Source organism: Meleagris gallopavo, chromosome 6 (genome assembly GCF_905368555.1).
Source record: "Meleagris gallopavo chromosome 6, MGAL_WU_HG_1.1, whole genome shotgun sequence".
In the NCBI taxonomy this organism is placed as follows: domain Eukaryota; kingdom Metazoa; phylum Chordata; class Aves; order Galliformes; family Phasianidae; genus Meleagris; species Meleagris gallopavo.
The window spans coordinates 50721885-50736115 of record NC_139409.1 but is presented as its reverse complement, the minus strand read 5'-3'; the positions used below and the strand labels follow the sequence as shown (position 1 = coordinate 50736115).

The 14231-nt window shown below is 39.8% G+C and overlaps 1 protein-coding gene across 6 annotated transcripts in view; it reads right to left on the bottom strand.

The window, feature by feature from the left end:
* The window catches only part of HECW1 (HECT, C2 and WW domain containing E3 ubiquitin protein ligase 1), a 237126-nt gene that overhangs the window by 47932 nt on the left and 174963 nt on the right, over positions 1-14231 (bottom strand). For 5 of the 6 annotated variants that reach the window (XM_085226720.1, XM_085226718.1, XM_085226716.1 and 2 more), the window contains 3 exons: positions 9442-9592; positions 2797-2927; positions 1274-1395 (listed from right to left, as the gene is read on the bottom strand). In XM_085226720.1, the coding sequence (XP_085082846.1) occupies positions 1274-1395; positions 2797-2927; positions 9442-9592 (404 nt within the window). Of the gene's footprint in view, positions 1-1273; positions 1396-2796; positions 2928-9441; positions 9593-11003; positions 11091-14231 lie in introns of all 6 variants that reach the window. The other variant, XM_085226721.1, reaches the window with a different exon arrangement.

Sequence of the window (14231 nt, the reverse complement as noted above, 5' to 3'; positions counted from 1 at the left end):
AAATTTTAATGGGGGAATGTTGTTAAAATACAACAACTGCATTAATCCAGGAGTTATGTGGGTCATTATTTCTGTGCAAGTGGAATCTATATGACTATTTGACAGATGTTTCAACAGATTGTTATGGCTTCCATATTAGAGACAATTAATAAACTCAAACTGAAGGCTTCTCTTGACTTTTATTTCAGTAAGAACTGAAACTAAGACTTAAATCTCTTGCGAACTTTTTCTTGCACCAGTATAGAAACATTTGCTGCTTCTGTAAATAACTACACTGAATGAAAATGGTACTGTTCCCAGACATAAATCCTGATATATCACCCTGTCAATGGAAGAAATTACGTGCACTCCATAACGTAGTTCAGGCAACGTCAGATGAGTAAATACACGCCGCCTTCTGCAGGGTTTCAGGAGCAATAAGCTCTGGCAGAGGCTTGGAGAAGGACAGACGGCTTCAATCCACACAGGGCTATGGCCAGAGCTGGACATTTGTCATTACCTAAAAACTGTGCTGAGACAACTCTTCAAGTATTTCAATTTCTGTTCATTTCAAAAAGAAAGGGCAACCCTATCCAGAAATAGAGCATTTTCCAAATATTCGGAAGTCATGTGTGGATGCCTAGCTAAACCTGCATTCAAGGTAAGGAAACCAAGACTGGAACTTGATAACTACATCTTTTTTGAGATTTCCCTACCTACTTCCTTGTGGTAAACCTACCACTAAACTTTTTCCACTCCACATCAGGTTTGTAACAAAACACACAGACTTACTGTATTAATTAAAAAAAAAAAAAAAAAAGTTCTTTTTTTTCCAAAATAGCTACACTGACTCAAGTCAGTATTTCTTTCACTGCTTTATGCCTACCTGCTTCCTGAGAGTGCAAACTGGAGTTTATAATTTTTCCCCTCTCTCTGTTCCCCTGAGACTTTTTTTGCAATCTGAGTGAGGTTCCTCATGAACATGGCTCCAAAGGTAACAACCTAACTCCCTGCAGGAACAGACAACAGAATCATCAACCTGAAATCAAGGGTTCCTGCTTATTCTGGAAGAATAATATTAATAAGCTTCTCTACGCCAGGGAATTCCCTGTGTGTGGCAGAATCCTAGCAAGATTTTTCTTGGAGCAGTCTGTCTGTGCTGTCCTCAACCTGGCCTCGTGCTCAGAACAAACAACCAAACCCCAAGTCACATAATTCAAATTCACTGTGCATTCTCCCTGAAGGCCTTGGGTACCGTATTGGGACTCAGAAAAAGCAAATCATAATTACTTACATAGTTTGCATGCAGCACAGTGAAGAACTCGGGATTGGTGATAAACTTCACAGCTGGAGACTGCAGCAATAAGGTGATTTTTTGAGAATTCACAGGAGAAAGGGAACCTTCCCTCCTAATCTCTGGACAGAAACCAAAAGAACCACAATTTTATTAACAGTGGCAAAGACAGTCTGTTATCTAGTCTCTACTGAGTGGCTACAAAAGTGACTGTATAAAACTGTCACCATCCTGCCCAGTGTACCTACTCTCCTTGCGTTTCCAAGACAAGTCTGCTGGTAAATCTGTAGGTGTTATGTTAATGCTGCCGTGCTCACAGGGCAGGAGCTGGATGCTCCTGGATGTTAAAAAACTCTGGCTCATAACTACTGCCATCTCTAAATAACATTCAACCTCAACAGTTTTTACTAGCTGTCTATTTAGTTCAGTGCTGTTACTCAGGTCCTGACTGGTTCCACCCACTGTTGATTTTAGAGAGAAGAATTCTTCTTCAGTATGGAACATTAAGAAAATTCAAATAGATGAGCTGATTCTTTCTCTTTGCCAATGCTATTTTATACAAGGGTGGCAAGAAGATACTTACTTATTGTAGCAAACATGGAAGACAACCCTTGGTGGAGGGTGAGAATGACCTAATGGAAAAGAACTTTGTATTCATTTTGGTGGCACAATTTCTCAAACAAAGCATTTTGTGGGTCCACAAGTTGCACGTGAACATTAGTCTGGTTGTTGATGTTTCTTATGTGAATAAAAGCATCTTAGCTGATGGTTTTGCAATTGCTTTTAAGAAATATGTCTGCCACCAAAAAAGAGTGGAATAGCTCCCTACCTGTTCCATCCTTCTCTGGATACACATTCTCGTCTTCTCCTTCACATTGGCAGTAGTTCTTGTTTAGTTATCTAATGAGCCAAGTGGAAGAATCAATTTGGCTACAGAGAGCTTTAACTACATGAAAGTTTTCAAATAGATCAGTTCCCTGCTCCGTTATGAGGCACTGTCATATAGTTAGTGGTGTGTAAAAATACAGCTGTGCCTCCATCAGTGTCAGCCCAGACTTGGATCTGCTAATAGCTATCACAAAGCTGTAGCCATAAAAAAACTCCAAATATTCCATACTCCATGCCAGGGCCACTGCAGGTGTGTCCACACAAAGAAATGTACTGGGGCAGAAACCATGCCCAGAAACAATAAATGGAAAGACCCACAGTGTTTATCTCAATGCAGCAAATATGAAACAGCTGGTTTTATGCTGCATTGAACAAAAATAGACACCATCTCAATTTTATTTTAAAATTCTTCCCTAAAATAAAAATGCTCTGTCTTAATAGTTGTTAAAAAAAAAAAAAAAAAAAAAAAAAAAAGGAACCTTTTTATCTGTCTTTGTGTCTGTAGCTTCAGACCTGAACCTTTTTTTCTTTTAATTAGCTTTTGCACCCTGGCATTCTAGTCCTCAGCACTCCTCGAAACTGAATGCCAACACTGAGTAGCACTGAACATGCCCTCGATAGCTATTTTCACATACCTGAGCTTGGTTGGGAAGGCTCTGCCTCAGAGTCACTTCCTCCTCCAGTGGGAACTCTCTCCACCCTGTTGTTTACCACACCATCATCTTCAGCCCGCTCTGTTGCAATAGTTCGCTGGATATTTTGGTATCTGCATACATTTAGAGAAAGGAACAACGTGTCTTAGTTAACAGAATAGCATTCTGATACTTCCTGTCTTGATAATCAGTGCTCTTTTTGAATGATTCCAATACTTTTACCTCCAGAATACAACAAAGTAAGGACCACACTGGATTCCCTCCCTTGAGGTGATAAAGGTATTCACACCTGGGACCAACCCAAAATCTGGCATTTTGAGCTGCACAGCTACATTGAAAGGCAAGGGAGACTCAAAGCTCAAGTTCACAAAGATACTTGAGGTACAAATTTCCATTAGGCTTCTCTTTAAATAATCCAGATGTCTGGAACCTGAAAATATTATTGGATCATGGTTCTCCCTCTCATTTAGTCTTAGGGTAGCATGGTGCACTGATGCCCTTCAGCCTTGCTTATTACAATACCAATAGAATACGCTCAACCCTAAAATGGTAAAGGATTAAAACCCTAAAAAGGTAAATTGTTCACAATGTGGCTGATGATATAGCATGGCCACCAGTTGAAAACACTCCTGTTTTGGTAGACAATATGGAATGCAGCCTAGTAGATTGTATGAACTCAGAGAGCAACAATCTCATTAAAATGGCTATAGAAGAGGAGAATAGGATGCAACGCATCCCGAGTGAAAAACATAACAATGTGTAATGTCCACTCATGGAAATTAATGGGATTGCATATTAGCTTGCATTGGGTGGTGACCAGCTACAGAACAAGAGAGAAGAAACAATACAGACATAAGCAAAAAAACAGTGAGAAGGATGGCAGAAGTAAATACTGAACTGAAATCTGCAAACACCTTTACAAACTATATAATTTCCATATTAATTAAGGAACTAATTGCCACATTAATTGATGCTAGTAGGTCTAATAACTCTCTTAGAGATTATTCAAATCTCAAATACTTTACCAGATCAGGAACAAAGTATATACCTGGCTGTGGAAATAACCTGGTGTGTTTCAAATATGCACTACACAAAATCAATTCTAGTTAACTTGTTCACTCACACAGACAGATGAATAAGAAGAGAGATCAAGATTTCTTTGGTTCTACTACCAAGCCGTGAATGTAAATATTTTTATTTATTGAATAAGAAAATGTATTTTAAATCCAGAGAGAAGGAAAAGAAGGAAGAAGGAATAGAAAGGGAAAGAAATAGGTCCTGTTAATTAATTTATTAGCTTTTAATCCACTTTGATATTTTTAATCCATATTTTTGGATTGTATTCTCAAACATATATAAACAAGACTAGTTCTACTGTCTGCATTTAATCTGATCCAACATTGTCTCCCATTTTCTTGACTTATGCTCTTTTTTTCTTTTCTTTTCTCATCTCATCTTCTGACTTAGAATTTTTAATTACTTTCTCTCTCTCTCTTTATTTGTTAATTTACATTTTACTCTAAACAGAAAATTGGTCAGGAGTTAGTTCCTTAAATAGGCCTGGGATCAGTAAAGACAACGAGGACTTGTTTTTTACACTTTCAATATACGGTGAGTGTCTCCAGTAGCTTACTGCAATTCAACCTTGGGCAGATGAGCTGTAAACAATTAAGAAAAAACAGCTAGGTTTTAACTTTCAGAGTAGTATTTATATCCTTCAGCATTCAAAAGCATTTAAAACTGCATTTAATATATCATTTGAAAGCTCAGTAGAGAGCAAATTTAGAAGAATAAAAAAAAAAGACTGGGTGTTCTATTTTTCAGTCAACATCCATCTTCACGAACAAATTCTGATAGCAGATTTCGTAACAGCATGAACTTACCTTAGTTGCTATATGTCCCTCTGATTCAGACCCACGCTTTACATTTTTATTCACTTGACTACAGGCAACTGAATGAACTTTCCATTCCATTACTGGAGGAGTTTTACAACACTCACATGCATCAGCAATATACATGTTTTTTAAGGAGTTCATGTAATCGAGGGATATGAGCACATTAATAAAAAAAACTTGCAGCTTCAGTTTAATTAGATAGTAGAAAATTCCTACTGTCAAACCTTGAGCAGCAGTACTAGCTGTTTGCCCACAAAAACAACAAACAAACAAGCAAAAAAAGGTTGGAGGTTTCAATACTATAAAACTATCTTATATAAATACTAGAAAATGTCAAAGTAATTGGAGAAAATATTGAAAAGGCAAAAGTTATGGGAATGCCTCTGGAAATGCAGTCTTTTCAAAGTGATGTGTCAAAGAAATAGAGGTTTAGAAATACCAAACTGAAGCTCTCTTAACTACGCAGTTATAATTGTGTTATTTATTACTTCTTAAACTAGTGAAAAAACAAGTCTAGATATACATATGCTTCAAAAGATCTTCCCAACAGAGCTTGAGCAGCAGTGGCTATTAACTGCTTTGCTAACAAGTAAGTGACTCAGGTACTGCTGAAGAAAATGAGCAAAGTCTTTACACTAAAAATTACAGCTGTCTCCGTATTCTCAAGTGGCTAGCATAGCTGACAAGAAGCTTTGAGCACAGAAAGAAAATCGGATGGGGCTCCTGATTTGAACAATCACAGCTATGTGGATTTTTTTTTTCTTTTTTTTTTTTCTTCTTTTTTTTTCCCAAGCTAAATTTCCAAAGCTTTGTGGTTTTGGCAGAGCTAGAAATACCAGGTTTCCTTGTAATATTTTGGTTTTTCCATTCCCTCCCAGAAATGAAACCAGGAAGCTGAGTAAACTGGTTCAAAAAGAAAAGTGGCCAAGTTTTTTTCAAATTAAGTGGTTTTGAGTTCCACTTTGTTCAGAGCAAATGTTCAGGCTGCTGGCAATTCTATCTGCAAGCCCCGTGTTTGCTCTTGCCTCACCTACAATTATTTTCAGGTGTGTTTGCTGAAGACTGTTTCAAACAATGAAGTTTGAAACACAACAAACCAGTATTCCTAAAACGAGTGTTTGAAGCAATGCCTACTATAATGCTTTCCAATTACTATTTATGAAAGCTTCTTTTCCTCATAATACAGAAATCTGGAGTCGAAATGTTTGAAATTTGCAATGATAATTTTATAAATTCAAGCAGCCAGGTTGAAGATGCAGAAATCACTTTCCAATTTCTTTTAACTGAGCATTCAGCATGAGCCTCGCTTATCAGAATCTTGGGAAATTTTTGTTCCCAAACTTCAAAAGAACAGGAGAACATATTCAACATATTCAACATTTTAAATCAAGAGAGCTCTTCAATAGAGAGCAGTGATTCATAAGGTTTTTTTCCTTTGTCCCAAGAAGCCATGGCAATTTATGTTTACTACAAAGTGCTTGGTCCTGAAAATCCTCTATACCTTTGACTTTGTAACTGAATTTCTGAATACCAAAAATAGAGAAATTCAGTGAAAAATGTTAGACCTACTAGCACTCAATTACCAATCCAAACCAGTGACAAGTCATAAACTTGGAAGCCAGACAAACTACAAGAAAATATAGAAGGAAGTTTGTAGCAAGGACATTACAAATGTACAAACTCTGAAGTATCTGAGACAGTTGGTTTATGAATTAACCTGTGTTAGCTAAAAGAATGTTACACTCCTAAAAGCACCCTCACGAACACTTATTCCTGTCTTGCGCTGCACTTCCAAAAAAAAAAAAAAAAAAAAAAAGGAAGGAGAAAGGCTGATGAACAGAACTTCTTGCGGCAGAAAAATTGCCTATCAGCAGTCAGATACTCTGAGCTTTCACATAATCCAAACCCCTCTTAAAGACAAACACAAAACGGTAGAGGAGAGTCATGTAAATGCCTTGAAAAAACATCTGGATTAAGCATACACTTTGGGATTTAATTTTTTTTATTATTTCTAATATTAACATAGTAGCTTGATGCCTTCTGAGGAAAGCTTAAAGGTTCTTTCACCTCTACAAGACATGATACACATTATGAAATGCTACCCAAAGTAACACATTTGGAGGATAAAAACATTTTTTTCAAGAAAGTTGATGGTGTCAACTTTCTGTGTACAATAATAACTAAGAAGACTGAAGTTCTCCCCAAGAGTTAAATCAACTTTTCTGTTGTCAATCAGAACCCTGTTCTCCTTACATACAGTAACTCCAAAACTATTCTGCACAATGAAAATAATGCTTTTAAACTTTCTATTTTTCTCTTAGCTGCAGAACTTTCTCCTAGCACAGAGAAAAAGACCAAAAAACTTTTGTGGCATTTCACATGCTATGATTAGAATATAATTTCAGCTTTGCTTGTCTAGAAAAGACACCATATCATTATAGTAAGCAGGGAATTTAAAAAAAAAAAAAAAAAAAAAAAGGCTGAAGTAAAAAGAGAGGATTTTTCACCACTATTAAATTCAGTTCAAGAAGCGAGCAAGAGATAGAAAAGATAAACAAATCTATTTTCAGACCAGACGCAGAATCACAGAATCACAGAATGGCCCAGGCTGGAAGGGACCTCAAGGACCATGAATCTCCAACCCCCCTGTGCCATGCAGGGCCACCAACCTCCACATTTAATACCAGCCCAGGCTGCCCAGAGCCCCATCCAGCCTGGCCTTGAACACCTCCAGGGATGGACGGGGCATCCTCAGCCTCTCTGGGCAGCTGTTCCAGCACCTCACCACTCTCTCTGTGAAGAACTTCCCCCTGACATCCAACCTCAATCTTCCCTCCCTCAACTTCAAACCGTTTCCCCTTGTCCTGCAGTTATCAACTCTTTCCAAGAGTTGACTCCCCTCCTGCTTGTAGGCTCCCTTTAGGTACTGAAGGCTGCAATGAGGTCACCCCACAGCTTCTCTTCTCCAGGCAACACAAGCCCAGCTCCCTCAGCCTGTCTTCATAGGGGAGCTGCTCCAGTCCCCTGATCATCTTTGTGGCTCCTCTGAACCCTCTCCAACAGCTCCCTGTCTTTCTTCTACTGGGGGCTCCAGACCTGGACGCAGTATTCCAGCTGGGGCCTCACAAGAGCAGAGTAGAGGGGGACAATCACCTCCTTGTCCCTGCTTCCACCCCTCTTCTGATGGAGCCCAGGATACCATTTGCTTTCCGAGCTGCAAGCACACACACTGCTGGCTCATGTTAAGCTTTTCATCTATCAAGATCCTCAGGTCCTTCTCCACAGGGCTGCTCTCAAGGACTGTTCCTCCCAGTCTGTATGGATGCCTGGGATTCCTCCGGCCCAAGTGCCAAACTCTGCACTTTGCTGTGTTGAACCTCATCATGTTCACCCTGCCCACCTTTCAAGCCTGTTGAGGTCCCTCTGAATGGCATCCCTTCCTTCCACCATGTCAGCTGCACCACTCAGCTTGGTGTCATCAGCAAACTTGCTGAGGGTGCACTCGATTCCACCATCACTGTCACTAATAAAGATGTTACAGAGCACCAGTCCCAAGACAGAGCCCTGGGGGAGCCGCTCGTTACCAGCCTCCACCTGGACACAGAGCCATTGATGACCACCCTCTGACTGCAGCCTTTTAACCAACTCCTTATCCATCGAGTGCTCCACCCATCAAATCCACATCCCTCCAATTTGGAGATAAGGATGTGGTGGGGAACCATGTCAAAGGTTTTGCTTAAGTCCAGATTGCCTTTCCCTTGCTGACCAATGCCAAAACAAACAAAGGGAAAACTTGTGTAATACTAAGATACATCTGAGCTAGCAAAAAATGAACTGACAGATTTACAGCACCTATTACAACATTAAGATATCTGTCTCTATCTGGAAAGATGTACAGTTCTACTAGAGCAGTGCTTTGCCCTGGAAAAACAGACAAACCTTGCAGTGGGTCTGAAACAGTCATAACAGTCTGCATAGAAACCTCTGTAGTTGCTGCAGTGCAGCGCTAGGTGCTGAGCCATGAATACCACTCTAAGAGTTAAATAGAAAAAGTAACTCCATCTTTTGGAAGAACACTCCTTTCTCTTTCAGGAGTAATTTCAAAGAAAGTTCTTCAAAGGACTCTTCATATAGTTTCCAAAGTTTTGAAACATCTTTCACTCAACAGCACCCTTCGTGGGCAAATTTGTGTACTGGATACCCACAGCAGGTACACAAAATTGGAAAATCAGCAGCAGCCAGGACAAGAAGATGTCTTGCATTTGGACAAGGAAAGAAGCTTACGAAGCCAATGGGATGCAGTGAGAAAGGAATCATAGAATCATATAATGGCTTGGGTTGGAAGGAATCCCAAGGGTCATCAAGTTCCACCCCCCCCGCCACAGGCAGGGTCACCAACCTCCAGACCAGGCTGTCCAGAGGTCTTGAACATCTCCATTCATAACCTCTCTGGGCAGTCTGCTCTGGCACCTCACCACTCTCTGTGAAGAACTTCCTCCGACATCCAATTCAAACCTTCCCTCCTTGAGCTTGAAACCATTTGCCCTTGTCCTATCACTGTCTACCCATGTAAAAAAAACTTATTCTCCTCCTTTTTACAATCTCCTTTTAAGTACTGAAAGGCTGCAATGAGGTCTCCTCGCAGCCTTCTCTTCTCCAGGAAGGAAGTTACTGGGGCACTGTTGAGAAAAGAGACTGTGGATCTTAGAAGAATACAGATGCAAGTGCTCACCGCCGGTTCAGCTGCTCCATTTGCTGGATAGAGCCAGACCTGTGGATCCCATCTGGTGTTGCTGCAGCTGTGGGGCGCTGCCATGTGGTAGTTCGGTTGACATGGTCAACGTAGAACACCCTCCCGTGGCTGTCTATCCGAGCTTCCCAATCTGGGGTTGGAAGAAAAGGAAGGGTACATGCTGTCAGCGTGATGTCTTCCAAAAAAATTATGTGGGGGGATACATAAACACACACATATATATTCACAGAGAGAAGATATACGTACAAGAGAGATACCATATACATGCCTATACACGTGCAATATATGTATATATATTCAACATATATATTCAAATGCATATATATATTATGTGTTTCTCTATATGCATATATCGTGTATGCATATACATAAATATTTCACACACAGTACATAGGTAGCCTATGGAATTCACCATCATAGACTACAAAAGCACATTTTAAAAGGCTGGATAATTTTACAATTACTATTACTAGCTGGCTGGATTCATTACAGGTCAGGGTAGCCACAGGGAACTGACACTTAGCAGAGAAGGATTAAATCTGAGTTAATGTGGCAAATCCATGTTTTCTGCTTTGTTATGTTTCAGAATAAACATGCTCACACATGTTTCTTACAACAGTTATAGGCTCCCCTGAAAACTGATCACAGCCTGATTGGACATACCCGTACAAATCTCTGTAGATATACATAAACGATTTTCATAAATCTAGTGTTCTGATGAATGCCAACTTGACTGAAAGTTTGCAGCATAATATTGAGCCTTCAATCACTATCTCATTTTAATTTTTAAGTTATCCCAGGATTGAAAACTAAATGTTCTGATGGTTTGTGGAAAATGGAATATTGATTAAAAAAAAAGGTTTGTGCAGGGGAAATTCAGAAGTGAATTACTTAACAAAACTCCACACTGGACTGCTTGGAATGTATGGAGTTGTGATATAAATCTGACTTGCTAGCTTCACATTTCTACATGATCCATCAGCTGATGACATTTCTATGTATAAACACATACTTTCTACATGTGTTTATATACAAACCTCACTCATATTCACACACAAATGCACATATGGTAATTACCTTTGGGAGGTAAAACTATTTGTCATTCCCATACTCACACTATGACTACTCTAACTGGAGAGACCATTCCTCCTACGTTTTCCTATGGCCAAATTCAGATGGACTTCATTCTTTACATCTTATCTGCTACTACTTCTACGAGTAGAAGTGAAGCTGTATCTTTCCATGCTGTGTCTGGAAACCCATTCTTCACAGTTTCCCTCTCCAGAACAACAGCTATGGCTAAACTCAGCTCCCATATCTGGACTGGTCCTATTCTGGTATAGGCTGTCTTAAGTCTGTGGCTGGTAGCCTGTGGCACGTTAGTTCCAGGAAAAGGACACCAAGAGTCCTCAGAGAGATTTTCTGTGCGATTTCAAAACAGCAAGAGCCTCATACACATGCATTATTTCTTTTAGACTTGACTGCGTAAGTAATTCGGTAATCATAGGTGCAAAAACTATGCTAACACCACATGTACATACATACAGTCTCTCTGTGAACATCACATAATTTTAAGGGGAGGGCTCTCTGGTTATCCAACTGGGTAAGGTTTCTCAAGGATGCTGTAGCTGTATCAAGAACAAGAACATAGCTTCATGAAAACAATGTCTAAAGCCAAACGGTGAAAAAGAGCACATCAAGACAACAGATGCACACTGAATGAAATCAGACTTGACAGGGCAGGTTGAAGGCCAAAGCCCTACCACGCATGCTGTCACTAGTGGTGGGTGTACCATCATGGCTGTTCTGGAGCCACGCACTATCTGCAACATCCTGTACAAGGAAATTATCTTGGCCAGATCAAAGGTGACATGTTCTACCTTAAAATCACTAAGAAGTTCTTGCTGTCCTGGTCATTACTTCACACTACAGTGACAAGCTGAGAATAATAAATCTCAATGGATAATTAGGGATTTATAGGCAATGCTCACACCCACATTCTTATCAGTCTATGTAGAAGACATCAATATTGATCCAGAGCCTGCAGATAGACACTTACTAAGAATAAAATTATCCAATTACAATGTAGATCTTGAGTTTCTCATAATCCAGCCCTCTGCATTGCTGGCTCCAGAACCTATCCTGCAGTGTATCTCTAATTAAATGCAATTCAGAGTTCCTAAGCTTCTAAGTACAATCCTTAGAAATCCAAGAGTAACAAAACTTCTTCAGAGCTTGAAGGTTATGGTGAAAATTTCTTTGCAGACTGGATTGCAGTTTCAGGATGGCTATCTCTGCAGGATGCATCAGACATCCTGCAGCATTATGTACAGACATGAACTACCTCTATCTAACTGTGAGCACTGCTTTACTCATTGTTGAACGTGTCTGTGCACCTGAAACCACATGCTGACAGTTGCAGTGGCATACTATACTATTAAGAACAATGTCATGTGGCTTTTGGGACTTCTGCAGAGGTCCTAGATAAGCACTGATCTTGCAACAGCTTTTAAAATCAGCTGAAGAGCTATTCTTCTCACCACCTGGGAAGGCTGTTAAAGGGTGGAAGGCACTGGTATTTTGGTTGCACAAAGATGTCAGGTGCACTTTCTGCCTTCCCACAAGACAACCAGTAAGTCGTACAAGTCACTGAAGCTGCATACAATACCAGATTTGTGGACAGATGGATAGATATCTGCACAGAGAGATGAACAGGCTGACAGGTGAACCGACAGACAGGACTCAGGTTCTGAGCTATGCTCAAGTCTCTTCACGCTACTTCAGGGGCATAGATAATCTAGGAAGCAGCCAATTCTCCTCAGGCCTTTTTGTTACTTTTTCAGGCAAAATAAAACTGCGACTACAACAGAGACTAACCTTAATCTAACCTTCACAGAAGTAGCATGCTCAAGCAGAGAGTGGAGATGGGTCAGTACTTGTTTGTTTTCTAGTGATCCCCCTCCATCAGATGAGTCATATTTTGCAACAGCATCTGAAACTGCTCTGATTTATACCAGAAGATGAAACCTCTTCTGGCAGGCCCATAATCCTGGAGTGGCAAAGTAAAGATGCTGTTTTTCCCTTTCCAAGCTCAGCCACACCTTTTGCACAGAGGAGCGCTGAACAGGGCACATATATTTTTCTTGGCTTCAGTTCTGTAGGGCATGTAGCAGTACTAGAAAACACATGCATAATAAGGGGTGAGCATTAATGCCATCAGAAGGCAATAAAAGCTCTGCAAATCTCCTGTCAATCTCATATAGGCTTTAACATTTGAGCTGGTCACTATGACATTGCTAAATAAACAATGACTCTGGTCTATCTTACTTTCCAAACAAAGCTGTCTGAAACAAAATTTCCTCCCCAGTATCAATAGTCGTGCAGTTATGATGAAATGAAGTTATTCAGAAAACTACTCCAAACAGAAAAAGGACTGGCCATAGAATTATCCATGGCCAGTGTAAAACCAGTCAAGAATGATTTTGCAGCACTGACAACATTATCTTCAACAATGTGAAGAGGTTAATGTTACATGTAAGAAGCAAGTCAGGCTTGTACACATAACTGATGCTTAAAATACGAAGTTTTTTCCTTTCGTACCATTCAAGAATAAGTTAATTGTGATTAAGAGGCATTAAAGGCACTGAAACAGTGATACTGGATACTAGAAAAAGAAATATTTATAGATTAAGACTATAGCTTTCCTTTTGAAACAACTTTGAAATCTCACTAAGAGCATTTAGCACTGCCTTCTTAGGTGATATTATCTAATTCAACTTTTTTTTTCCCCATAAAACTAGCTTAGTAGAGTCTATTCCCATTAAAGTCAATATACTTAGGTTTCAAAGCCTTTATACAAAGTCTCAAGCCTTTATTGGTAGAATGATGTTATAAGCAGATGACACAATAAAATCCTACAAAGGGATATCACTTCTAAACTATGTTGCTATACACTGCTTTTCATATATTTAACCCTTGTTGTGAAAGCACTCATGAAAATCAATTGTAAAAATACTTGTCTTTTAAGGATAGTTACAAGAAAGAGGAGAAGTGTATTGAATTGGTGACGGATGCATATGGGACATGGAACCACAGTACATTTTGTTTACCTGAGGTGGTGTCAGTGTCCTATCATTAAGTCACCTAATTGGTTATGTGCCCTATTCACAAACCACTGAGGTAAGAGTGGGAGGAAGATAAATATTTTCCTGTTACAGAGCTAACCATTCCCCATTTCATCATTCACTGGCAAGCCACAGTGGGACTCTAATAAGACTTCATTGGGCTAAAGGCATTGAATCATTCATGCTACTGTGCAGCTGACGCCAGCATCAGGACTATATTCAGCTTACGGAATACTGACAGCGTGGCTGGTAAATGATGAATTATTTTTCAAGGGCACCACAGGACAAGTTCCCTCCTCAGGCTGTGAAGAAAACAGAGTGCTTTGTTTACGTGCCTGGTTGTTTTTCTGAGGCACTGCATGCTTGGGGTTGTAAATCACGTGCTAAAGTTGCAAGCTGATTCGCAGTACGTTGCAGGGCACAGACTGCACTCTGCTGGGCAGTTAGAGCTAATGTAAAAAGCGGAGTAATCATCTAGGTACACAAAGGAAAAGGTACTAAGACAAGTGAAAACATCTTCAGCAGTAGACACAGTGGTAAAAGTCCCGTATTATCAGCCTGATAGTCGGTTACTCTACTTAAAAATCTCTGATTTTTATTCATCTCAACTGCAGATGTCTTTCCTTCCATAATGAGCAGAACATT